At 43.1% G+C, this 27,550-nt stretch overlaps 1 protein-coding gene across 1 annotated transcript; it reads right to left on the reverse strand.

The window, feature by feature from the left end:
• Nucleotides 1–2,534: 2,534 nt before the first annotated feature.
• Nucleotides 2,535–26,802, reverse strand: LOC124795623 (glycine-rich cell wall structural protein-like). The gene is made up of 4 exons (XM_047259695.1): nucleotides 26,678–26,802; nucleotides 18,894–19,188; nucleotides 5,563–5,672; nucleotides 2,535–3,486 (listed from the first exon to the last, which is right to left on the reverse strand). Exons 1-4 carry the CDS (start codon nucleotides 26,800–26,802, stop codon nucleotides 2,763–2,765), a joined length of 1,254 nt encoding a protein of 417 aa, XP_047115651.1. The 3' UTR covers nucleotides 2,535–2,762.
• Between the last annotated feature and the right edge of the window lie 748 nt (nucleotides 26,803–27,550).

The following is a 27,550-nucleotide window of genomic DNA, read 5'->3' on the forward strand; positions in this document are numbered from 1 at the left end:
AGTTACTGCAAGAACTGGAGTCCTGTGGTGCTCATTACGCTCGGCTGCCGACATTATACAACAGTCCTAAACATTTCTTTTCGTGAGCTAATGTTTTTCACGTTCTTGCTGATCAGTAGCTTATGATTCCTGCCTCAGTTTATTGTGTATTGTTCTCTGTTGTCTTTTTGGCACAGTGGTTAGTTCGGTTTATAGGATCCTGTATTGATCTTGATAGCACATTAAATCACATTTCTTTACAAGTTTATCTGACGATTTATTGCCATAAAGGGCGCTGTGGCCCCTTACCTACAGGACTATAGCGGCTTTGTGCATGTCTTGTAACCGAAAAGTCTGCTTAACTGTTTGATCATAAAATGGTTGTTTTGCCATTGCCTCATATGGCTGTTTAGCCTCATCAAAGCCCAATGCGAATCTAATAATAGCATGAGTCTTTCCTTCGCACACTGCACCGCGGACGTCAGGCCTTCTACTATGGCTGGCGGCCATTTAGTCATGAAGGATGATTCTTCAGGCAGTTTCAAGTAACATGCACTACTGGCCATTAAAATTGCTACACGACGAAGATGACGTGATACAGACGCAAAAATTAACCGACAGGAAGAAGATGCTGTGATATGCAAATGATTAGCTTTTCAGAGCATTCACCCAAGTTTGGCGCCGGTGGCGACACCTACAACGTGCTAACGTGGGGAAAGTTTCCAACCGATTTCTCATACACAAACAGCAGTTGCCCGGTGTTGCCTGGAGAAATGCGTACCATCACGTTTCCGACTTTGATAAAGGTCGGATTGTAGCCTATTGCGATTGCGGTTTATCGTGTCGCGACATTGCTGCTCTCGTTGGTCGAGATACAATGACTGTTAGCAGAATATGGAATCGGTGGGTTCAGGAGGGTAATACGGAACGCCGTGCTGGATCCCAATGGCCTCGTATCACTAGCAGTCGAGATGACAGGCATCTTATCCGCATGGCTGTAACGGATCGTGCAGCCACGTGTCGATCCCTGAGTCACCAGATGGGGACGTTTGCAAGACAACAACCATCTGCACGAATAGTTCGACGGCGTTTGCTGCAACAGGGACTATGAGCTCGGAGACCATGGCTGCGGTTACCCTTGACGCTGCATCACAGACAGGAGCGTCTGCGATGGTGTACTCAGCGACGAACCTGGGTGCAGGAATGACAAAATGTCATTTTTTCGGATGAATCCAGGTTCTGTTTACAGCATCATGATGGTCGTATCCGTGTTTGGTGACATCGCGGTGAACGCGGATTGGAAGCGAATATTCGTCATTACCTTACTGGCGTATCACCCGGCGTGATGGTATGGGATGCCATTGGTTACACGTCTCGCTGACCTCTTGTTCGCAATGACGGCACTTAGAACAGTAGACGTTACATTTAAGATGTGTCACGACCCGTGGCTATACCATTCATTCTATCCCTGCGAAACCCTACATTTCAGCAGGATAACGCACGACCTCACGTTGTAGGTCCTGTACGGGCCTTTCTGAATACAGAAAATGTTTAACTGCTGCCCTGGCACACACATTCTCCAGACCTCTCACCAATTGTGAAAACGTCTGATCAATGGTGACCGAGCAACTGGCTCGTCACAATACGCCAGTCACTACTCTTGATGAACTGTGGTATCGTGTTGAAGCTGCATGGGCAGCTGGATCTGGACACGCCATCCAAGCTCTGTTTGACTCAATGCCCGGGCGAATCAAGGCCGTTATTACGGCCAGAGGTGGTTGTTCTGGGTACTGATTTCTCAGGATCTATGCACCCAAATTGCGTGAAAATGTAATCACATTTGACCAGTGAATACCAGTTTATCATCTGCATTTATTCTTAGTGTAGCCATTTTAATGCCCAGTAGTGTAATTACATCGTTTTTGGATCTATGTACGCACTGTTTGTGCCAGTTGAGCTTACTGCATTGTTTGTGTATTTGGCCTAGGCTGGCTCCGTTTCAAGCAAGTTACTCTTTAGAGGTTGTGAATACTTAATGTACTACAGAGCCTTATCCACTTACATCATCGGAGGCATCTGTAACGGGTTATGATGATATCATAGTTTTTCGGCTTATCTTTCGGTGGTTAATGACTTAGAAATGTTCGGAAGCGTTGGCAAGTTCCTGGATGTTCGATTACGGCAGAGAATTTCTAAGGCAACGAGTGTATGGTTTATAAACTGAAGGACAAATAAATCAGTTACACTTTTCGCACACTGTTTTGGACAAAACCTTGTATAATTAAGTTAACCATGTTCTGCATAATATCCGAAATCTTGTTCAGAAAATAAAGCTTCACCTTTTGACTCCACAAAACAGTAGCTAGTGTCAGACAAAAACTCTGCTATGTTTTGGTAAATGAATACTGTGTTTAAGTACAGTATTTAGGCGGGAAGCATTCAGGTTAAAAAAGTACCAACTCAGTTTACTTTTCCATAAGAAATGTTTACTCATAGAGACTATGAATTGTACAAAAATACGAACAGTATAACAGAAAACAAAGTAACAATGACAACACAACGTTGAAGTGGCAGCTTCTGCTGCCGGGACTAGGAAGTGGCCACAGCGATTCCTTCCTCGCCTTCGGGGCCTTGGTTACGGCTGGTAGCCGTGGTTACTGGCTGATAGCCGTGGTTACTGGCTCGGAGCGGTTCCTGCGAGGACCGCAATTTGGGCGCACAGCCCGGCGCACCCTGAGAGAGAGAATGACTGCAGCGTGACGTCACTGCAGAAAACTGGAGCCTCACTTCTTGTGGTGGCCGTGGTGACCGCCTCCATAACCACCTCCGATGTCTCCTCCGTGGCTGCTGAAGCCGCCACCTCCGCCGTAACCACCGCCGCCTCCGTATCCACCTCCGATGTCGCCTCCGCCGTAACCTCCTCCGATGTCTCCACCGTGGCTGCTGAAACCGCCACCGTCTCCATATCCACCTCCGATGTCGCCTCCGTGGCTGCTGAAGCCGCCGCCACCGCCTCCACCGTATCCACCCCCGATGTCTCCTCCGTGACTGCTGAATCCGCCGCCGCCTCCTCCGTAGCCACCTCCTATGTCGTGGCCGCCTCCGTATCCTCCGCCACCTCCGTATCCTCCGCCACCGTGGCCTCCGCCTATTCCTCCGACGATGGCGATTTTCACGCCACCACCGCCGCCTCCATATCCGCCGCCTCCGTAGCCGCCGCCTCCGCCATGACCGCCCCCTATTCCACCCACTATGGCTATTCCTCCTCCGTGGCCACCTCCGTATCCTCCGCCTCCTCCATATCCTCCACCTCCTCCGTATCCGCCTCCTCCATATCCTCCACCTCCTCCATATCCGCCTCCTCCATATCCTCCACCTCCATGATGACCATCCTCTATAGTGTAACCAACGACGTAGTCGCCGCTGCCTTTCTTGATGTGCTTGTAGACAGTGTTGTATTTATGTATCGTCTTCACTTTGATGGGAACGTGAAGAATGTACTTCTTTCTGAAACAGTAGGAAAGACTGCGGTCAACAAAAGATAATCGTACAATACGACCATACAAAAGCCTAAATACCAAATTAATATCTAAATTTCAGAAATCTATGTCGAGTGTCGACCGAAAAAAGTCGTAGATTTAGTGACCTGCGCTGACCTTATCTTTCATGAAAAAAGAAATTAGTGGAATTATAATAGTACGACAATAAATCATTCATAACTTACTGTAAAGTTGACTCACGGTAAAGAGACTGTTTCCTCACGTAAAAGCTTGGAAATAACTATCAGGATTCTGGCATTCGATGCTGTGTACACAGTGGCAATGTCTGTCGAAATTACTACCCAGATTAAAGAGTAATATACATAAAATTAGTGGACAACACGAAACAGAATTACAGCGAACGAAAAGTAAGATTGCCAATTCGTTAAGGATGTCTTCTCGAAGAGAAGTTCACCGATTATATGAAACTAACAGATTACTATGGCTTGCTATTCAGAGAGAAAAATATGGCTAATGTCGTTTTCTAGACAGCTGTATTTTAACACAAAAAAACCATATCTATGGCATTTACATCTAGACTAAAGACATCGTCTAACGCAGCGGGTCCGCAGCTCGTGGTCGTGCGGTAGCGTTCTCGCTTCCCGCGCTCGGGTTCCCGGCGGGTCAGGGATTTCCTCTGCCTCGTGATGACTGGGTGTTGTGTGATGTCCTTAGGTTAGTTAGGTTTAAGTAGTTCTAAGTTCTAGGGGACTGATGTCCACAGATGTTAAGTCCCATAGTGCTCAGAGCCAATGTTTTTTATTTTTTTATGTTTTTTTTTGACGTAGCGGTTTCTATGGTTGCCTTCCCATTGCTTGTAAAGGCCATACAGCGTTCCGTTCCGTGAAATGAATCCGATTGCTTGCGCCATTAGATTGCGTTCATCCGAGAGCGGTATGTGCTTCGTAGCAAAGTATATCAGGTGTAACAATGCTACTTGGATGTGTAGATTGTGTAAGTAATGAGGAGGTACTGAATCGAATTGAAGAGAAAAGAAATTTACCGCAGAACTTTATTTTTAAAATATGTATCGGTTGATGCGACACGTTATGAGGCATCAACGAATTGTCAGTTGGTGTTGGAAGGACGTGAGGGGTGTGATAATTGTAGCGATAGACCAAAGGATGAATCGAGCATGCAGATTCAAATAGATGTAAGTTGCGGTAGGCATTCGGAAATGAAGGGCGTTGCGCGTGATAGAGTAGTGGTGGAAAGCTGCATCAAACCAATATTTTGACTGAAGGCCACAGCAACAAACAAGGACTCTGCACCGCGCAGCAACAGTGCAGAAGAGCACAGACAAGGGGAGTCTAGGTAGTCTCTTTAGTGCATTTACAGTATCTTATAAGTGTTCTGTCAATAAAACGCAGTGTTTGGTTCGCCTTCGACACAACGTGATCTATGTGATCGTACCAGTTAAAGTGAATAGTAATCATAATCCCTCTAAATTTGTGTAATTTCTCGTATTAATGCAGTTTAACAGGTGGTCTTAATACTCATCTGGAGGAGCTCATAATTTTCCGATGCTCAGGGTTAATTGCCACTTTCGAATCCTGAACGTATCTTATCTAAATTAATTTGCAATTCCTTTCGATCAGCTGATGACTTTACTAGTTGGCAAGCGGCAGTATCATATGCAAACAGTCAACAAGGGAAGCTCAGATTGTCTCCTAAGTCGGTTATACATATATGGAACAGCTGAGAGCCTATAACACTCCCGTCAGGAACCCCAAATATCACTTCTATTTCTCTCAGTGACTCCGCCTCAATTACTAAGAACAGTGACCTTTCTGACAAGAAATCACGAATCAAGTCGTGTAACTGCGACGATACTCCATAGGCACCCAATGTCACTAGAAGCCGCTTGTGAGGAATGAGGTGAAAAGCCTTTTGGAATCTTGGAAAGATGGAGTCAGTTTGAGATCCCTTGTGAATGATTATTAAAGGCATTCTCTGCTGTATTTAGAGGTGAACGTAGAATACTGAATTGATTTTTTGAGATTTTTTCCCCTTATCCCTGTGTTGGTTTTTTGGTGTTACTTACCCGCCCCCTCCTCCTCCGTAGCCGCCGCCGCCATAGCCGCCTCCTCCGCCCCCGCCGAATCCTCCGGCGTCTCCCTCGTGCAGGACTACCGACGCGAGCAGGAGCACCAACTGCGGACCAACACACAGTGTTAGAGGCACTGCAGTCAGGACAACACACAGTCCGAATTGAGGCTAAGCATTGTCACAGGAATACAGTCGGCGCGGAGGTGCCAAGGGAATTTAGTACGAGGTGACTTGGAGAAAGGGGAGCTTTCTAAATGCGTCACGGTGGCCACTTAGAGTTGGCAACATTGCAGAACAGGTATCTTGGCCTAGAGGCATTTTTGTGGCTTTGAAACTTAAGCAGACCCTAACTGTGGATTGCCAGTTTGCCTACTGATTTCCAAAGACGTGAATCATTACAGAACTATGTATAATCTTAATTTATCCATTTTACTGGTTGTTGAGCTCCGTGGCTGTGGATTATATTGCTTTAAGAAATACAGTAATGAGCCACTATTTTATTTTTTTTGATTTACACCAACACGTCTTTTCGGGGTTTCAGCCGTCTTCAGTTAAAGTAATGCGTGTTTCAGTCTTCAATTAGTATAATATTAAAAACACTGAATGCAATTTGGATGCTGCAGCAGCGTACCTATACTGTTTCTTTTTGCTCCTATTGTCGATATTTACAAGTGTGCCAGAAACAATTTTTCTTTTTGTGACGAACGTAGTAAATAACCATACATAGCAATTGTTAAAACCATCAAAAACTGTAAAATAAGCTAAATTGGCTCAGGCTATCGCATAATAAGCAATTTTAGATTTTAATCTTTCAGAAGCTTAAATTAAAAAAAAATTAATATTCACACACAAGTGACTTCCACAGTATTTTCAGAAGCCGTAAGCAAAGTGTAATGTTTGATTGTAGACATTATTTTCGATTGTAAACAAACATGTCAGTAGGCAACATGGCGAACATTGTGCTGTTTTTCTGCATCACGCAAAGAAAAACTGTTTGTGCCTCTCTTACAAAAGCGAAAAATAGGAACAACAGGAAGCGTAATAGAAAGGCAGTTGCAGCATCCAAACTGCAGTCTATGTCTTTAACGATGTACTATTTATATACTGAAATACGTGTTTCGCCAACTCAAGAAGGGCGAAAGCACGAAACACATATCGGTATAAATAAAAACACGTAAGAAAGGGTCTGTTGCCGTATTTGTTGAAATAGCATATACTCATTCAAGCAACATTGTAATTAATCGGTGATGCAGAACCCTAAGCGTTAGTCTTTATAAATGTGTATGTTTGATTTTTTGTTTGTGTGAAAATTAATTATTAATAACAATAGACAATCTGAGAGGCTGTACGGATTTACTTTCTAGTGGCAAATAAACATAGAATTGTTTTATTATGCAGTGAAACGTATACCGCATCATCATACGGAAAGGAAGAAGACGCAGAGAGCATTAAGTATTTCGATATGATCAGTGTTGGGGACATAGGGAAGGCAGAGCCAGACAGAGGCTGCTCACTGAGATAGAAACGAAGGCTGCGTTGGGCAGACTTTAGAGCTGCAAGTGGCCTATGAGTCGGCTGCAACGTACACCAGAGCAGAGCACGCCACTGTATGAAGTTGTTCGGAACGCTCCATACCAGTGCAGTGTTAATGATCTCGGTATGTACTTTGACTTTGTATTAGATTTACCTTTGGACGTTGCTGTAGACTGACTTTGCTGTGTCTACGGACCAGTTTGCTTGCAACTTTTCCCGGGAAGTCGCTCGCCGCCATGTACGGATAGGTACGAACTCAGAACGTAACCTTTACGTTCACCAGCTAATCGATAGGCCTTTAAGTGATCGTGGACTCGAACCCGAGCACCATTTTACGGAACTCAACTTCGGCGTGCGTAATGTACAGTGCTAGTTTTTATCTTTCTGGTTACAAGAACGCGGAACACCGTTGTCTGACCATGAAAACATGTTATAGCGCTGCAGTGCTAGTTTCCCAGTTGGTCAGAAGCAGTTCTCATGTTTTTTTCCAGTTAGAACATAATGATCACAATCCCTCTCCCATCGCGATAAAAATGTTTATAACAGACATTGAGACCATTCTAGCTACTCTGGGTATGGTGAAGAGAAACATAGAGGAGTGTGTAATTGTGACTACCCGACTGCTACCGAGGCTGTGCCTGTTTCTGTGGTGTCACCGCCAGACACCACACTTGCTAGGTGGTAGCCTTTAAATCGGCCGCGGTCCGTTAGTATACGTCGGACCCGCGTGTCGCCACTATCAGTGATTGCAGACCGAGCGCCGCCACACGGCAGGTCTAGAGAGACTTCCTAGCACTCGCCCCAGTTGTACAACCGACTTTGCTAGCGATAGTTCACTGACAATTTACGCTCTCATTTGCCGAGACGATAGTTTAACATAGCCTTCAGCTACGTCATTTGCTACGACCTAGCAAGGCGCCATTATCAGTTACCATTGATATTGTGAATCATGTACCGGCAAGACCGACGTTCTTCATTAACGGATTAAAGTTAAGTATTCCACCAATATTTCTAAATTCTGATTTCCTTGTCCTGTTCCAGACCTCACGCCAGCCTGCGTGAGCTAAAACGCGTGCCTTTCGGCCTCCTCTAGTAACACGGTGTTGGCTCTCCTGCCAACCAAAACAGTTTCAGTCTAACGGGACCCATGGCCGTCATGTAGTGAACAAGCAGCGCTGCCTTTGTTCCCTACTGTGAGTGCTCACATGATTCAACTTGTTGGTTCAAACTTCCCAACGCAAGGGCTGCAGTTCGTGCAGCAATTGATGGAGATCTCTCGTTTCAAACAGCATGTTATCAACAAATGAAGACAACCAACAACCCTACTGCGGAAACTGATTGTAGCGCAAGCAATGGGCGACGCATGAGGTGCGTTTTCACCGCGCAGGTTGGGTCAGCAACCCTAACCGACATTATTTTACAGACAGCAGTGTTAATGCGGATTATGGACGTCGTTTACACCCCTGCAAACTAGCGATATGTTTGTAGTTTCTACACATGGGGTCATCGGAGCTTACTTTCATCGAGAATGGAGAGCAGTCTCTATCTAGACAGGAGAGCTTACTGATCAGAAATGATCGGTAAGCTGATATGCGGAAGTGTTTATGTCCAGATACGTCACAAAACGTTTTATAGCGTTATGGCTTCTACTTTCGAAGCAGTATTGCGAAACTGCACACATTCGGTTGCAGCTGTGCAATAATTGTTTGCCAACCATATCATCAACATTTTGTGACATTCCTCCGCCCCAACAATACCGCGATTAGTTCATTTGAAAAATTTTTCCTCTTGGATTAGCTTCACGATCCTCATCAGAGGATACAATGCTAGCTTTAAAACAAACGAATGTAGCTTTTAGACCTTTTGAATATTAAGAATGGCCGTAGTCGCTCGAAACCGATTAAATTACTTCTAAGACCCGTCAAGTTATGGCTAAACTTAACGTTGTGATGGAGAAATAATGATACCTCATCTTCTCTACGAATGTCTCTCTAACGGCTGGACATTTATCATAAACGAATTTCTGAAAACTTCCATATGAGGCTAGAGATTTATTACAATGATGAAATGGGAATCTCCCTAGAGCTCAAGCTCTCATAGTGTGAACTTTGGAAATTCTTCGCATTAACCAAACGGATTCGAGCAAAGTAAGAGCTAACGAAAGATGGTTCGATTGGTCTTCGGCTTGTACCTGGCAGGAACGATGACTCTGATTCTCTGCTGCGTATTCTGGCTCAGAGGCAGCATCCAACTTCCGTTGGCAAAAATGCTCTTCGAAAAATCTTGAACTTGTAACTTCACGTTGGATTTAACTGGACGTAATAACTTTCTGTTTAATTAGACTTACAGCATCTTGGTCATTCAGCAAGATAGCTAGTGACATGGTAGTGATGTTAATGTCACTTATCGATCATTGTTTGACAATTTCTTTTACCATTACTTTTCCACGTCACCATACAGGCGTTTGAATCTTGCAAGCGCAGAGCACATGCAGAGTAAGGGTGTTTGTAAAATCCACCTGTGTGCCCAAAGAGACATCCGAACCATTGAGAATAGTGTGAGAGAAACAGTATTACGTCATGGGATGTTTACCTGGTCGGATTACAGCAGAATGGACTCGGCGGGTAGCCGATACTGCAGGAGACTGCTTTTTCGTGCTACTGAGGCTACTCCACGCTTCGTCGACATGTCACGGTTTGCGAAGTCTTCTGGCGAGATGGCGATCGTCTATTTAATGGCGTAACCCACAAAGCGGAGGCCGGTAACTTTATTCTAAAGTTGCTGAGGCCTGTGTAACGCTCACCACTTGCCCACTTATCGAAGAGGTCATTGTCTAATGGAGCACAAACTCGGATTAGGCAAGGATTGAGGAGGACGTCAGTCGTGTCCTTCTGAGGGAATTAGCCAGACACGCACCTCAAACGCTTAAGGAAAATAACGGAAAACTGAAATTCTGACCGTCGGATGCGTATTTGAAACTCGCTTCTTCCAAATGCTTGTCCGTTTCGCCGTCACCCTTTAATATTGTGGAATGTCATTCAATTGCTCATGAAATTCATGTGGACGCTGCTCTATTCTGAATGTATTTAGAGACTGAAAACATTCTCCGCACATCTGTATCTTGTATCTATTATTTTGGAAATTCATTATTTGAACAATTAGAAGACTGGGATACAATTTATTCAGTCTGACGGAATCTGTCCTTATGGGTGACGGAATTTGCGTAATTGGTGGACAGATCTTAATAGTATCTGACATGTCCGACGTTATCTTCAGCCCTAACACCATTAAAATTATGTTTATGTCCCTGGACCAAGATGCAGGTGTACAAATTAAACTTCTGTCTTTATGAACGAACTTAAGAATGCACAAAACAAGCAACACATGTTCTTCTGACTGTACAGAAATTCTATGATGACTGAAGCAGACATTTAATAAATTTATTGTGGACGGTATGAAAATTGCGAGTTGATGTAAATTCATGGTGGAGTACGAAAAACGAATCCAGAATTTTTGTATTGTTATTGTGAACTATTGAAAATTTATCGGGGTCTCTGGAGATTAACAGAGAATTCTAATAGGTCTATTACAAGCTGTTGAAAATGTGTTACGAGCTGTAGAAACAATGTCACAAACTACTTAAACAGTGAGACAAAGTATTGAAAAGTTTCAAGAACTGCTGAAAATTTGTTACGTAAAAACTAAATAATAATTAATACAGACAATGAATAATATAATAAAACCATTTAATATGTACGATAAACATTCATAGGCATCTGTTTCGGTAACCATAGGAAGCAGAGTTTATGTTTCTATGAACTTTTTTATTTCACATAGTCATTATTGTCACCTCTCAGAATATTCTCCTTATCACCTGGGAAACCATGTGTAGTTGCTATATTCGCAAGACGAGTACAACCGGCAGCAGTTCAGAGGCTAAAGTTGGACGCCTTTGAAGCTGTTCCTAAGAGTAAATCTTCTCTAATAACTCCTCAGTATTGCTGGAGTTCAGAAATGCTTGTAACTGGTAGCAGCCAAGGTTGGCACCTCCCACTTTAACCTGTAGTCCGTTCCCCAATTGACGGCAGGGGAAAGGCCGTTACTTTCCATGTCGAGTAATGGCAGTCACACCCATCGCTACAGAGTGAGAAAGTGTTTCATTCGCCCGGCCCGGGGGCCCACTAGATGGCCATCGCACTGAACTTTCTCTCTGTTAGTTCTCCATCCGTGGGTCCAAAGAGATTATTATCGGAGGGGAAATTTCCTGTCAGATCCACTCTCTGCGCCTGTTCGAGGTACACGCTTATTTTCTCAGTTATAATTGACGTGAATCGCTAACTTTCTCAACTTCACGAATTGTTATATCGACTCCAGTTATCGATGGAGGGGAGAAAAGGATTAAAGTCTAAGCTCTTTCATACGAAATATACGATAGCGGACATCCATAGGAAGAGATAAACATATGTCACTGCTGGTGATGCTTCTAAACACGTAGGAGCGAGAAAGGTATGGACTGGATGAAAATATTTACATTATGAAATTTCCTGGTGAATTAAAACTATGTTCTCTCTCGAGACTCGAACCTGAAACCCTTCCCTTTAGCGGACAAATGACCAACCGACTGTGCAATCCAAGCACGACTCTGTAGAGCGCTCTCCCTTTTTGTTTGTTTCAAATACGCACACACTCTACTGCCACGTGGAGATTCATTCTATCTACATTCTGCTGTACATAATCTGAGAATTTAAAATAATTTTCTAGTAATGCCTCAGTAATAGAAAGTATAAAACACAGGGAACACAAGGTCATCTACAACTTGTACAAAAACCAAACTTGAGTTAGAGTTGAATGGCATGAAAAGGAAAGCAGTATAGTTGAGAAGGGAATGAGACAGCATTGTAGCCTATTCCCGGTATTTTTCACTCTTTGCATTGAGCAAGTGGTAAAGGTAAGTGAGGATAAATTTTGAAAAGGAATTATATTTTAGGGAGAAGGAATAAAAACTTTGGCGTTTGTCTATGTTATTGTGATTCAGTCAGAGAAGGCAAAGGACTTCGAAGAGCAGTTGAACAGAATAGATAGTGTCTTGAGCAGAGGATGTAACATTAGATATCAACAAAAGTACAACAAATGTAATGAAATATACTCGAACTAAATCAGATGACTAGATTAGAAAATGAGACACTAAAAGAAGTACATGAGTTTTCTACCTGGTCAGAAAAATAACTAATGATGGCCGAACTAGATACAACATAGAATTCAGACTGGCAGTAGCAAGAAAAAAGTTTCTGAGAAAGGGCAATTTGTAAGCATCGCATGTAAATTTCTGTGTCACGAAATCTTTTCTGTAAGTATTTGTCTGGTGTGTACCATTGCACGGAAGCGAAACGTGGGCAATATACAGTTCAGACAAGAGGAGAATATGTTAGTTTGAAATGTCGTGGTACTGAAGAATGCTGAAGACTAGATGGGCGGACCGTACATCGAAAGGTTCATGAGATTCAGTTCCCTTCGTTCGAAAACTGGCTTAGATGAACTGTCGTTTACTGACAATAGCAGCTCCTGTCCGAATCCGACTGTCACTGAAAGGCACTGACTGTTGTGCTATTTTTACGGTCGATGTTCGGTACATCACGTGGCTACGAGTAGTAAATCATTTCTTGTAGACACGTTGGACAATTCTCATTGACAGGCCAAAAACTCGAGGGATTAAACTGAAGATGCGGTCATGCGCACATTCTTACTGCTATTGTGTCACGTTTCCAAGTAGAGCCATCTTAATGCGCTGATTCCATACAATCGACTGGCGCTCACACATACCGTTTCAGTGCCACGACATGCATGAGCAGTGGAGGCTCACGTGACTATGTGGTGCAAGTTATAAACCATCTGCAAGTCACCAAAGCAACCACTGTGTGATTGCATGGGACTGACTAATGTTTTCGCTGGAGAGCTAAACCGTTGGTGCATACTAAGAGCGGTTACTGTTTCCACAACCAGCACGTGGTTCCCGACATATACACTAAGGTAAAGACGCGAATTAGGAACTTTTCGTTAGGAAGACCTGTTTTTGGAACCATTTTGTAAATTTACGGGGACTGAGGAGGTGTAAACGAGAGACAACTTGACAGTTTCATTCCTTCATTTTCGTACATGCCAGTCACAAATGCCTTTCGTAATCTTCCCTGTTCAAACGAGACAACTACTTAAATGACATAGAGTGTAATGTAAATTTTCTAATAGATTAGGGAGAGCACAGGAAGGTCTTCGACAAATAGCACTGTTGATAGAGGCTCCCTTTGTGATGGGTGGTGAAGTAACTTCTTCATCTAGCGAAAAAATGAAGAAAAGATGGTTACACGAAAATTCTTGTTTTTAACGGTACATTATATGACCTTGGGAAATAAATTCGGCGGTATAACATGTGTCAAAATTTGTATTAATATGTTTCACAAACGTAGTCACGAATTACGTGAGTTACGCCTGCCACGAATCAGTAGTTTCGCCTCCCTTGCCACCCACAGGTCCGTCTCGACTTATCCATTTTTCACCACACAGTCGAACGGTTGCATCAAAATGTGACGGAGCTCTGCCGTGTACGTTGACGTTTCTCTAAGGGAACATACTCAAGGATTCTTGGAAGGAGACGCTACAGAAGTCGGAGGTAGTTTTGTTGGACGCAAAAGGTCAGCTGATACAATTTCCTCAGCTGTTTTTGTCTGAGGTCACGTTAAAAGTGTACTGCATTCCCGTGATACTGTTTGATGGAATGAAATAAGTGCTTCTCAGAAATTTCGTAAAGAACTAAATGTACTCAAAAGAATTCAAAGTTCCCTGCGGAGATAAGTACAATATTGAAAACAGCTGCAAAGTCGAGACACTGGACATTTTTAACAGGCAGCAGTCATGAAAATCTCGATGATTAAAAGCAACTTGACTTCTATCATAATATCCAATATCTTTTGTTAATCATTGCTAGATACGTTTCATATATATATATGACGACGTTTACAAAGAAAAGTCAACATTGTCTCATAATAATAAAAACGCGGTTGTTTCGCAAATGATTTGCGTGAAGGGCCATTTTACTGCGGGGATTTTACTTCTAGTATCGCGCATTGTCAACCCCATAATTTTGCACCATAAATTATGGTTTACTGTTTATACTCAAATCCGGCGGTAAATTTGCTGCAAAACCCCTTCACAAATCTTTGAGTATCTTTACATCAAAAAATAAACAGCACACTAAAGCGAGAGGACGAGGAAATGGATAGTAACTAAACAGTTACGATTAACTTTTAATAAACGATTAGATTACACAGTTGGCGATAAATCACTTGGAACAGTAACAAGCATAAAATATCTGAGAATAACAGTCTGGAGCGGTGTAAAGTGAAAACGGCAGACAAAAGTCGTCTTAAAAAAGGAAGATAGTTGACAGATTCATTGTAAGAATCCTTTTGCCACGCACTGTTCGCGACTGGAACAATTAAGCGCGTAAATATAAATGGTACCAAAAGTACCCTCCGCCACAAGGAGTACAGACGTTGGACCACACACAAGCACTAAATGTATGGTGAATGTAAGTACTGTGTTACTGATGTGACGCTCCGAATCTAATTTTCCTCATACTGGTTCATGGTGATTGTTTTGGCCCAAAAAATTTATAAACTGGGTGAAGCTATAAAAAAGGTGTGACACAAAGAGAACCTTTTAATATAATCGTTATGTTATCATAATCTTCTTCTTGGATTTTACATCCTTCAGTTTAGGGACTGTATTTATGGTACGACGAATTCAGATCGGGATGAGAAGATATTAATGTTTGCGGATAAAAATTTATTCGGGATTAAGCAGTTGAAACTACGCCTGCGGAGGAAACGACTCACGTTAAAGTTCAGTGTCCCGTCGACAGCGGTGTCGTTAGAAGTGGAGCACAAGCTCAGCTTGACAAAGTTGGGGAAGGATTAGTGCGTGGCTAAGTCACAGGCCTCATCCCACCATTTGCCTGAAGTGCTTTAGAAAGTCCACAGAAAAAAATGGTTCAAATGGCTCTGAGCACTATGGGACTCAACTGCTGAGGTCATTAGTCCCCTAGAACTTAGAACTAGTTAAACCTAACTAACCTAAGGACATCACACACATCCATTCCCGAGGCAGGATTCGAACCTGCGACCGTAGCGGTCTCGCGGTTCCAGACTGCAGCGCCAGAACCGCGCGGCCACTTCGGCCGGCAAAGTCCACAGAAAATCTGAGTCTGTATGTCCTCATGGTGATATGAACTAGGCTCCTGTAGGACATGAACCCATTACTTTCTCCGTAGTGCTGTCTGTTTCGGTTCAACACCCCCCCTCCCGCCCTCACACACACACACACACACACACACACACACACACACACACATACGTCAATTACCAGTACTTATTGCTATGCGAACTTTCTTGCACTTTGTGTGACGGGAGGAGCAAAAATTGTAAGCAGATATATTTACCGACAAAGCGTGAAACTCTTAAACTCGCTGTTCAGCAGACTCAGCTTTCAGACTTTCAGCATTTCAGTGAGTATTGAGACAGAAAGACAGCGTGGCCTGCGCCTAGCGGAAAAGCGCGTGGTTGCAGTCGACTGCTTTCGTGCCGCAGTGCTGCGAGCGTGACGGCGGTTCGCCCCACTCAGGGAATCGCGCACTGCGATTAGCGGTTGCCTCGCTCCATCCATCCTGTTCTCCACTCCGCAGCGAAGCGAAAAACACCCGCTACAATTCTCGTTCCTCTCCTCTCACTCGCACCTATCAGTTAAGCGTTCCCGGTCAGCTGTGACTGCGAAAACTTACTAAAATTACATATCCTGCCAATGAGGACAGTAGTTAACATCACGGAAAGCTTTATTCTGATTTTTTCGCGGCGGACGTTCCAAAACCCTCAGTGGTTACCTTATTGATAAAATCTGTAATCTCATGGAGAAAATGATACTTTTTTATGTACTGGACACCCTCGCACAGTGGTTAACGCATTCGAAAGCGGACCAAAATTCTCGCCAATTTATCTGTACCCAAACTTTCATGTATTCAAGTGATGGAGCGGTTCAGAAATCGGTTTTCTTACTCTTTGGAGAGTATACTCTGTGGTGATTGCATACTTCCGGCTGCTACTCTGGTAATGTTTGTCCCACGAAAGAGAAACATGCACATTTGAGTCCCTGTTTGGTACCTATAACCCATTTGTAATCCATGATAACTGGCTTGTTTACCTCACAAGACCGTGGTCGACTCTCATCTCGTCCCTTTCCAACTGAATTGAAATTCCCGCAAAAATATTCTCGGCAACATCAACGGAAGGTGAGGTTTTCATTTGAAAATAACCTTCTTCTTATTTTATGCATTAGGCTGTAAGTGTGTTTCGTTTCCACACCTCTTCTTAAGACTTCCTTCGTCTCATCGCCCTGCCGGATTGTAAGCTTTCGCATTTCGCACACTTAAAATTCAAATAATCTTTTACAAGGATTAGTAGATTAATTACTAAAGTGCGTTGTTGCTAATTTCCATTAAGCTCTTGTAATGATTTTCTATTCTGTGTGTAAGGACGGCGGCTCTGTGTACTGTTTCGGCACTGTTCTAGAATTTGAAGCCCCATCGACTTTTAATAGCAGCTTCTTCTGCTTCTCGGTTTAGTGCAACTAAGACTGGAACTACGGGAGACGCAATGGCTGGCGCCTCCAATGTTTTTCCCGAGAAGGTAGCGCTGGGGTCGCTTAAAAACTCTTACTCAAACAACTTCTGCTCTTTTATTTCTCAGTCGGAGTGCTTACTCCAAGAACGAGACGAGTTTCAGGCTCGTTGTTTTTAACTAAGGTTAGTGAAAACAACTTTTTAGTATGTTATCCTAAGGTTAAAATAATTGGTGAGCTACAGTGATGAACAGTTCGGGAAGGACTAAGATCCTCATTACTAAAATGACAAGAAGAATGCTGTGACGTGTCACATATTTGCCGGGTAAACAGCCCAATGAGTTTCGACCTTCAGTCAATCTAGAATTTAAAATGCAAGTTATACATTTCTACATGTGTTTATAGTATACCATATGTTAACTTTTTTGGTAATAGTACGCACCATTCTGTTCATAATGCTGGATAAAAACCTCATAATTTTGAAAAGAAATCTATGCTTCCATTCGAAGCTACACTAAATTCCTGAAACTGCCTAAGATTAAATATCATTCGACGAAATTGTGACTAGATTTCATTATTTTATCTCATAAATAGATCTGTAATCATTCAGCGTGTTCTTCAGCTGGCGTGCGCAAAATAATATATTAATGGTGATGGTATTTCTCTCCATCATCTGCTTCTGTACTTTGCAAGACACTTCAACGTGTGCGCAGAGATATGTACCAGTAGAAATATAATCCACTCCTCTTGAATTCGCGGATAGTGTGTCTAAGTCAAGATTTTTGTTCCTCACTGTAGACACCCGAAATAATCAGATTTTATCCTCGTTGTCATTGGGCAAGATATAAGTTCGAGTAAAATGCTTGATGTATTTGAAAGTGGTATTTAGAAATTTTGAGAGTAAGCTCCTTGGCAATGCACAACACCTTCTTTTATTACAAATTTCCCTCTGGATTTTTCTGACCGTTTCTGTGGTACTGTCACGGTAACAAATCAAATCAGTGTAGAGACAGGATCTTTTTTTAATCTCTTCTCCCTCTTAAGAGATCCAGAACGGCGGACACTTCTACAGAATCGACTGAATGAGGGTTCTGTAACGGTGTTCTACATGGATTGAATATTCTTCTCCTGGGAGTTTGCGTGTTCTTCCAAGGGTCAGAGTTACTGGAATCAGCGAACAGCTGTTACATGACTGTGGTAGAAGAACAGTCGAACGGTTTCTGAAGAAAGCAACTGGAAAGACCTTTCGCTGCTAGAACCACGTGAAAGGTAATAAAGTTGTCCTGGAGTGGTGTCCTGCTGAAGACTCACCAAGAGACAATCTCCCACCCACAATGTACTTCCCTACGCTGCTAGAAACGTCAGAACGGTAACGGTGCTTATGTAAGTCTGCAGGCTTTCGTGGCCGTTGTCACTAAAGTTAAAATCTTCTGGGTTGTTAGGCCGCGTCATATTTCCTTATAAAACAATCGACGTTTCGACCCCCTCTGCTGGGATGTTCTTCAGGATGTTTCAGTGTCCACTATTGCTAGAACATCCTGAAGAAGATCCCAGCAGAGGGGCCGAAACATCGATTATTTTACAAGGAAATATGACGCGACCTAACAACCCAGAAGAGTTTAACTTTAGTAACGGTGTTTGTTTGTAACATCAGTGCTCCTGGAGTGTTGCGCTTTAGGAGACTCATCAAAGGCATCTTATGGACTCTTGCTGTGTTAACAAAGCCTGCTTGTAACAGAAGTGTCCTTGAATGGTACTCTATGGTAGACACACCAGAAGACGCCCTCTATGTGCTGGCTGATATTGGTAGAGTTGTGTGAATAGTGACGGTGACCGTTTGTAATAAAAATGGTCCTAGAGTAGTGCCCTGCGGGAAACCCATTAAAAGACCCTCTATGTTCCATGCCACAGGCAAGTGGCACCCTGCGGTAGATTCACCCAAAGAGCCTCTACATACTTCCCACCTCTGCTAGAAGCACGCGATGGCATCTGTAACAAAAGTGGTCCCAGAGTGGCAACCCGCGGTAGACTCACCCAAACACCCTCTATGTACTTCCCGCCCCTGCCAGAAGCACGCGATGGCGTCTGTAACAAAAGTGGTCCCAGAGTGGAGCCCTGCAGTAGACTCACCAGTGCTCTGAAGGCCATGGCGCAGCGTTGGGTCGCGGCTGGTGAGTGCGCTGCTGGCTGCTGCTGGAGAGGAGACGAGTGCCGTGCAGACGCCGGCCGCTGGCGGCTTATATAGGGAGGAGCAACGCCAGTCCTTCCCGGGTAAAAGTGAGCGGCGTGTGTGAGCTCCGGATCGCGGCTGGGGTGGGGGCTGCGCGCTCCGAGCCGCCACTGCCGCGACCCGCGACCCCGGCAGACCCCGCCAGCTACACTGGCGATCGTCTGCTCGCCTTGCACTCTCTCCAGGCTGCGACCTCTGTACAGATCACCACAGGCTTTTCACACTTGTTCTGTTCACAGAAATCTCCGTCTGTGAGTTTGCAGTCAGTCACTGTACGTTGGAGACAAACTGGTCTTTCAGTTTCTTCTTCGAAGCTCGTAAATTTGAACTGGTTTTGCCCCATAAGAATTTACCGGAAGACGTCACCTCATTATCATTATATCACCAAAGGAATGCACTTGTGAAAACTATTGGACGATTAGTCTGACAGAACACTGTGGCGGTTTTGAGTATCATCAACATGGGCAAATGCAATGAATATGGATGATATGATACTCTATGATATTCTGCGGTTTGAATTCACTCTGTTATTTAGCAGTTGCATTGATTTGATTTTGTGAATGATACTAACAATATTATACGCATGTATAATTCATTATTCGTACTGCAACTTCTCCCGGATAATTATTTTGTTCGAATTGCACAAGAATTCCACCTGACGTAGTGTAATAATGTTGACTGTAAGTTGTGTGCATATCACTAAAATTACAGATCGCACATCAGAGCTTTTATAATTTTTGTCTTCGATGGATTTAATTATTCTTAGCAAATTGATCATGAAAAGGAACCACAGAATACCACCTTCACACAACACTTACTTATGCTACCAGAAATATTTTTCTCCGTGATTCGTGCGTAGTTTAATTTTGGCCTCATATATCAGCAATGAAATTTGTTCAACAATAAATACCATCAGCACTGTTCTTAGAAGATGCAGTCTGATTCGATAAATTTTTTTTTTATGAATAGAGTTCAGTACCACCGGTGCACATTTATTTCTTACACATTGGAAAATTGTTTGCAGTTTCAAGTAATTTAAATTTGCCGCTAAGATAAAAGTTAAGATGGCGGCCAACAAAGGATAGAGGATTTCATTTTTAATTAAGATTTTCCTTTGCTCAATAAACAATTAATCATTTAAATTAATGCCACCAAAAAATTATTAATACTGTTTTGCAAATTAGTTTAACACAACCCTTGATATTTCGACCAGAAGTACAGACGAAGTTGCTATATAATCGCAACTAACAATGGCTGCGCTTGTTGCAGCTATGATAAAACAATTAATACAAAATTATAATTAAAAGAGGAAGAGATTTTTCATTAATTAATCATACATAGTTTTAACGCATTTTGCTCTATCTGTTTTTTACCAGCAAATGAACATACAGTATAAGTACAATAACGTTACGTTAAATATTTTTCATTCAACAGACCTCCTCAAATCTATTCGCGCCTTGCGCCGGCGACGTACATCAGAAGAAGACGACAAAAGGGTACAAAACAAAAGAAATGAATGACATACATTAACAAAGATTGTGAGACAAATATTGTCTCTGTTTTACATAATTATCATCTTTTTAAGAAATAATTACATAATTGAATGAATATTATTGAGTTACGTAATTTTCCACACGTTCATATTCCACTCGTAATAAAAATGGTTCAAATGGCTCTGAGCACTATGCGACTTAACTTCTGAGGTCATCAGTCGCCTAGAACTTAGAACTAATTAAACCTAACTAACCTAAGGACATCACACACATCCATGCCCGAGGCAGGATTCGAACCTGCGACCGTAGCGATCATGCGGTTCCAGACTGAAGCGTCTTTAACCGCACGGCCACACCGGCCGGCTACTCGTAATAAAAAAACCATTATATATATATATATATATATATATATATATATATATATATATATATATATATATACTCCTGGAAATGGAAAAAAGAACACATTGACACCGTTGTGTCAGACCCACCATACTTGCTCCGGACACTGCCAGAGGGCTGTACAAGCAATGATCACACGCACGGCACAGCGGACACACCAGGAACCGCGGTGTTGGCCGTCGAATGGCGCTAGCTGCGCAGCATTTGTGCACCGCCGCCGTCAGTGTCAGCCAGTTTGCCGTGGCATACGGAGCTCCATCGCAGTCTTTAACACTGGTAGCACGCCGCGACAGCGTGGACGTGAACCGTATGTGCAGTTGACGGACTTTGAGCGAGGGCGTATAGTGGGCATGCGGGAGGCCGGGTGGACGTACCGCCGAATTGCTCAACACGTGGGGCGTGAGGTCTCCACAGTACATCGATGTTGTCGCCAGTGGTCGGCGGAAGGTGCACGTGCCCGTCGACCTGGGACCGGACCGCAGCGACGCACGGATGCGCGCCAAGACCGTAGGATCCTACGCAGTGCCGTAGGGGACCTCACCGCCACTTCCCAGCAAATTAGGGACACTGTTGCTCCTGGGGTATCGGCGAGGACCATTCGCAACCGTCTCCATGAAGCTGGGCTACGGTCCCGCACACCGTTAGGCCGTCTTCCGCTCACGCCCCAAAATCGTGCAGCCCGCCTCCAGTGGTGTCGCGACAGGCATGAATGGAGAGACGAATGGAGACGTATCGTCTTCAGCGATGAGAGTTGCTTCTGCCTTGGTGCCAATGATGGTCGTATGCGTGTTTGGCGCCGTGCTGGTGAGCGCCACAATCAGGACTGCATACGACCGAGGCACACAGGGCCAACACCCGGCATCATGGTGTGGGGAGCGATCTCCTACACTGGCCGTACACCACTGGTGATCGTCGAGGGGACACTGAATAGTGCACGGTACATCCAAACCGTCATCGAACCCATCGTTCTACCATTCCTAGACCGGCAAGGGAACTTGCTGTTCCAACAGGACAATGCACGTCTGCATGTATCCCGTGCCACCCAACGTGCTCTAGAAGGTGTAAGTCAACTACCCTGGCCAGCAAGATCTCCGGATCTGTCCCCCATTGAGCATGTTTGGGACTGGATGAAGCGTCGTCTCACGCGGTCTGCACGTCCAGCACGAACGCTGGTCCAACTGAGGCGCCAGGTGGAAATGGCATGGCAAGCCGTTCCACAGGACTACATCCAGCATCTCTACGATCGTCTCCATGGGAGAATAGCAGCCTGCATTGCTGCGAAAGGTGGATATACACTGTACTAGTGCCGACATTGTGCATGCACTGTTGCCTGTGTCTATGTGCCTGTGGTTCTGTCAGTGTGATCATGTGATGTATCTGACCCCAGGAATGTGTCAATAAAGTTTCCCCTTCCTGGGACAATGAATTCACGGTGTTCTTATTTCAATTTCCAGGAGTGTATATATATATATATATATATCGTGGATGTTATAACACGTTTATGGAGTGTTACAACGATATGGGCGGTATCTGGAATAAAAGTGACCCTGGAACGGTATCCTACTGTAGACTCACCAAAAGACTCCCAGACTCCAGAGAGTACTCTACCACGCTGCTACAATCGTGTGAAAGGTGACGGTGCTTTGGTGTAATACTGTAAGAACCATCTGGACAGACAAATATGCATTATTCCATATCAGTTTCGTTTCGCGAAAGAAAAGGATAGCAGAGAAGCAATTTTGACATACCTTTTACAATTCGAAAGTATACTGAAGACAAATCAAGATATCATCCCAGCATTTGTGAACGTAGAGAAAGGCTTCGACAACTTGAAGTGAAATAAGATGTTAACGAGCCTTAAAAGATCGTGGCTAAAGTACAAAGAAAGACAAATTATCTACAACACTTGTTCAATATCCTCAAGACAGAATGCCCACTGCGTCTCACTGTAAAATCAATCAACTCACCGACCTGTCTGTTGATACACAGCCTATCTAAGAAATTGTGTCAGGTAATTAGAAAGATCGATTATGTAGTGAAGGATTCTATACATCTAGTGGAATTGCTCCAGATGATAGCGATTTCTTCAACAGATATATTGGTGAGTTTTCAAAAAAAAGTTAAAACAAAAGAAATTCTTTACCTGCTGGAAAAGTAAGCATCTCAAAAAATGGTTCAAATGGCTCTAAGCACTATGGGACTTAACATCTGAGGTCATCAGTCGCATAGACTTAGAACTACTTAAACCTAACTAACCTAAGGACATCACTCATATCCATGCCCGAGGCAGGATTAGAATCTGCGACCGTAGCCGCCTCGTGGTTCCGGACTGAAGCGCCTAGAACCGCTCGGCCACCGGGGCCGGCGTTATCTCAAAAAATTGCAGAGTTAAACACTACCTGTGGTTCAGCTACGCCAAATGGGGAGAAGAACTTTATTAACAGACGGATCGAATAGCTTTGAGTCCTGTCACCTTTCGCTTCAGATATCTTCACAGAGGCTTTTCAGAAAACTGCTCTCCGAGGAACGTTTACAAAACCGTCACTTTGGCTCCGTTACTTGCATGATACGTTCCTCGAGTGGTCGCATGGGGAGAGGAGGCTGCAAGATGTATACATGTATCTCAACAGCATCAGTGCTAAAATCAGTTTCACTGGGAAAAGGGATCGTATTTGCGATCTGCTGTACCCCGATGTCCTAGTGTACAGAAAATCCGATGGAAAATTAGGACAAGTACCACGACACATTTCTCTGGACGCTGGCAGCAAGTGCGTGTCGTATTAGTGTCGCTGCCAATTTAAAACAGGAATGATGACAGCCATTCCTTGGTGAAAAACGTTTTCTGACTGGACCAATTGTTTCCTAATTATTCCTGACTATTGGAAGGCAGCTCTTCCACTTACTTTCATTCTTAAACGGTAGTGCTGAGGCTCGTTTATATTATATAACTTTTTTATTTTGGCTATTGGTTAAGAACTTATTGGTTTTCGAAACTGTATATTGTGATCGCGCAAACCAGATCGCCATTAGTCGTCTAATGTGGTCTTCTTAAAATGATCAATGTAACCTTTTATTTTCTTCACAGTCTTACTATGTGCAATCTGTTGCACCTTGTTGTTGTTGTTGTTGTTGTTGTTGTTGTGGTCTTCAGTCCTGAGACTGGTTTGATGCAGCTCTCCATGCTTCTCTATCCTGTGCAAGCTTCTTCATCTCCCAGTACCTACTGCAACCTACATCCTTCTGAATCTGCTTAGTGTATTCATCTCTTGGTCTCCCCCTACCATTTTTACCCTCCACGCTGCCCTCCAATACTAAATTGGTGATCCCTTGATGCCTCAGAACATGTCCTACCAACCGATCCCTTCTTCTGGTCAAGTTGTGCCACAAACTTCTCTTCTCCCCAATCCTATTCAATTCTTCCTCATTAGTTATGTGATCTACCCATCTAATCTTCAGCATTCTTCTGTAGCACCACATTTCGAAAGCTTCTATTCTCTTCTTGTCCAAACTATTTACCGTCCATGTTTCACTTCCATACATGGCTACACTCCATGCAAATACTTTCAGAAATGACTTCCTGACACTTAAATCTATACTCGATGTTAACAAATTTCTCTTCTTCAGAAACGCTTTCCTTGCCATTGCCAGTCTACATTTTATATCCTCTCTACTTCGACCATCATCAGTTATATTGCTCCCCAAATAGCAAAACTCCTTTACTACTTTAAGTGTCTCATTTCCTAATCTAATACCCTCAACATCACCCGACTTGATTCGCCTACATTCCATTATCCTCGTTTTGCTTTTGTTGATGTTCATCTTATATCCTCCCTTCAAGTCATCATCCATTCCGTTCAACTGCTCTTCCAAGTCCTTTGCTGTCTCTGACAGAATTACAATGTCATCGGCAAACATCAAAGTTTTTATTTCTTCTCCGTGGATTTTAATACCTACTCCGAATTTTTCTTTTGTTTCCTTTACTGCTTGCTCAATATACAGATTGAATAACATCGGGGAGAGGCTACAACCCTGTCTTACTACTTCCCTTTCATGTCCCTCGACTCTTATAACTGCCATCTGGTTTCTGTACAAATTGTAAATAGCCTTTCGCTCCCTGTATTTTACCCCTGCCACCTTAAGAATTTGAAAGAGAGTATTCCAGTCAACATTGTCAAAAGCTTTCTCTAAGTCTACAAATGCTAGAAACGTAGGTTTGCCTTTCCTTAATCTTTCTTCTAAGATAAGTCGTAAGGTCAGTATTGCCTCACGTGTTCCAGTATTTCTACGGAATCCAAACTGATCTTCCCCGAGATCGGCTTCTACTAGTTTTTCCATTCGTCTGTAAAGAATTCGTGTTAGTATTTTGCAGCTGTGGCTTATTAAACTGATTGTTCGGTAATTTTCACATCTGTCAACACCTGCTTTCTTTGGGATTGGAATTATTATATTCTTCTTGAAGTCTGAGGGTATTTCGCCTGTTTCATACATCTTGCTCACCAGATGGTAGAGTTTTGTCAGAACTGGCTCTCCCAAGGCCGTCAGTAGTTCCAATGGAATGTTGTCTACTCCCGGAGCCTTGTTTCGACTCCTGTCTTTCAGAGCTCTGTCAAACTCTTCACGCAGTAGCGTATCTCCCATTTCATCTTCATCTACATCCTCTTCCATTTTCCTAATATTGTCCTCAAGTACATCGCCCTTGTATAGACCCTCTATATACTCCTTCCACCTTTCTGCTTTCCCTTCTTTGCTTAGAACTGGGTTTCCACTTTATACAAGTGGTTCTCTTATCTCCGAAGGTCTCTTTAATTTTCCTGTAGGCAGTATCTATCTATCTATCTTACCCCTAATGAGATAAGCCTCTACATCCTTACATTTGTCCTCTAGCCATCCCTGCTTAGCCATTTTGAGTAAAGATATTGAAGAAGTGATGGTTTGATAGTGTCTTACTATTGAAGCTTCTTTTTTTTAGCTTTATACGAGGCGAATCGCGGCTAATTCACACAGCTAAGAGAGGAGAAATAAATGCGGCTGTACATCCTTTCAAGGACTAAAACGCTGGGAGAAGTGGGTGGGGTAGTCTTTTCATAAAATCCCACGAAACGACGATTGCTGGAAAGAAAGCTTCCTGGAGCTTCCAACAAAATATCTGTTAGTTATCACTTAATAATTTTTCATGTACTTTTTTGTTTTTGAGTTTTTATACTAGAGGTCCCTCGAAATGTAATATTTTAAAGAAATTACTTCAAAAATTATTTCTTTGAAACTAATACGTGTATTACATATTGCTGTGAAGGATCCATAACAAACTTTAAAAATAACTATTAACAATATTGAACTAAAAAAGAAACTGAAAACTAAATGTGGATTCGAGCATGAATTTTATTTATTTACAATTTTGCCGAACTAGTACAGCAGATTCAGAATGATGTAGGCTGCAGTAGATACTGGGAGATGAAGCTTGCACGGGATAGAGTAGCATGGAGAGCTGCATCAAACCAGTCTCAGGACTGCAGACCACAGCAACAACAACAGTACAGGAAACTGCTCCCAACTTCTCAGGTTTGCTCACTGTCGTCGGAACCGAACCAGTTATAACGAAATAAATCTCGGGTGAACAGCCTGGTATGAGTGTGCATAGGACATACATCAGCGCATCTGATGATGGCAATGTGGTCGGTTGCCGAAATATTGTGTCCTATGCACACTCATACCAGGCTGTTCACCCGAGATTTATTTCGTCATAAAACACGCCTGGAGAAATTGAAGGATCGAACCAGTTATAAACTGACATCTGTATTTTGCTACGATTACTTATAACTGCCGCGTATATTAGAGAATCATTTTCTTTTGTTTCGTAGCGAATACTCAGCATTTTGATGTTGACAACTGGTTTAACGTCTGCTTTACGTCCCATGTTCGCTTCTTCGCATCACATGTACGGTATGTTTAGTAACACATTCAGTGTTTCTTTCCAGTTACGTGTTTTGTTATTGAACCATAGTACGTCTTCAATTTCTATAGTAATTTATATAAACTTTGAAACACTAATTCCTGACCTGCTTATACGCTTTTGTATTTCTCTTTAGTAGGCTACGTCTCTGACTGAGGACACTCCCGATGCATGTCTAATAGAATATCTGCAACTTACGTAAAAGTAATATTTTAATATAAATAATGTATAATTCTGATAATGCTTTTACTGCTTGGGATTTTTTAAAATACCAATTTGTAACAGATTTGGTTCTGTCACCTGTTACCACCTGATGGATACATCGTGTATGTGGTTTTCGAAACACTTGTGCCCTTCTTAGACATCTATCAGTTGTTAGCGTGAATTATGAGACCACTTGATATTTCTCCGTACTACGAGCATCCGCTGGTTGTGTTACTGTGCCTTCGCTAATCTCTGGTTCAAACGACGTGCTATGAGCGGAGATATCTAGGCGTAACTATCCAGAGCGACCTTAAGTGGAATGGCCATATAAAATAGATAGCGGGAAAAGCAGACACCAGACTCAGATTCATCGGAAGAATCTTAAGGAAATGTAACTTATCCACGAAAGAAGTGGCTTATAAGGCACTTGTTCGACCGGTTTTTGAGTATTGTTCATCTATCTGGGATCCCTGTCAGGTAGGACTGATAGAGGAGATAGAGAAGATCC

This window comes from Schistocerca piceifrons, chromosome 4 (genome assembly GCF_021461385.2).
Source record: "Schistocerca piceifrons isolate TAMUIC-IGC-003096 chromosome 4, iqSchPice1.1, whole genome shotgun sequence".
NCBI classification, from domain to species: Eukaryota; Metazoa; Arthropoda; class Insecta; order Orthoptera; family Acrididae; genus Schistocerca; species Schistocerca piceifrons.

Bases quoted from the DNA above. Each gene is read 5' to 3' on its own strand.
- LOC124795623 (XM_047259695.1), bottom strand. From the start codon at position 26,802: ATGGGACGTAAAGCAGACGTTAAACCAGTTGTCAACATCAAAATGCTG. The intron at 19,189-26,677 runs GTCAGTTTATAA...TGATCTGTACAG, and splicing joins AATCGTAGCAAAATACAGAT to AGGTCGCAGCCTGGAGAGAG. The intron at 3,487-5,562 runs GTAAGTAACACC...CTACTGTTTCAG, and splicing joins TACGGAGGAGGAGGGGGCGG to AAAGAAGTACATTCTTCACG.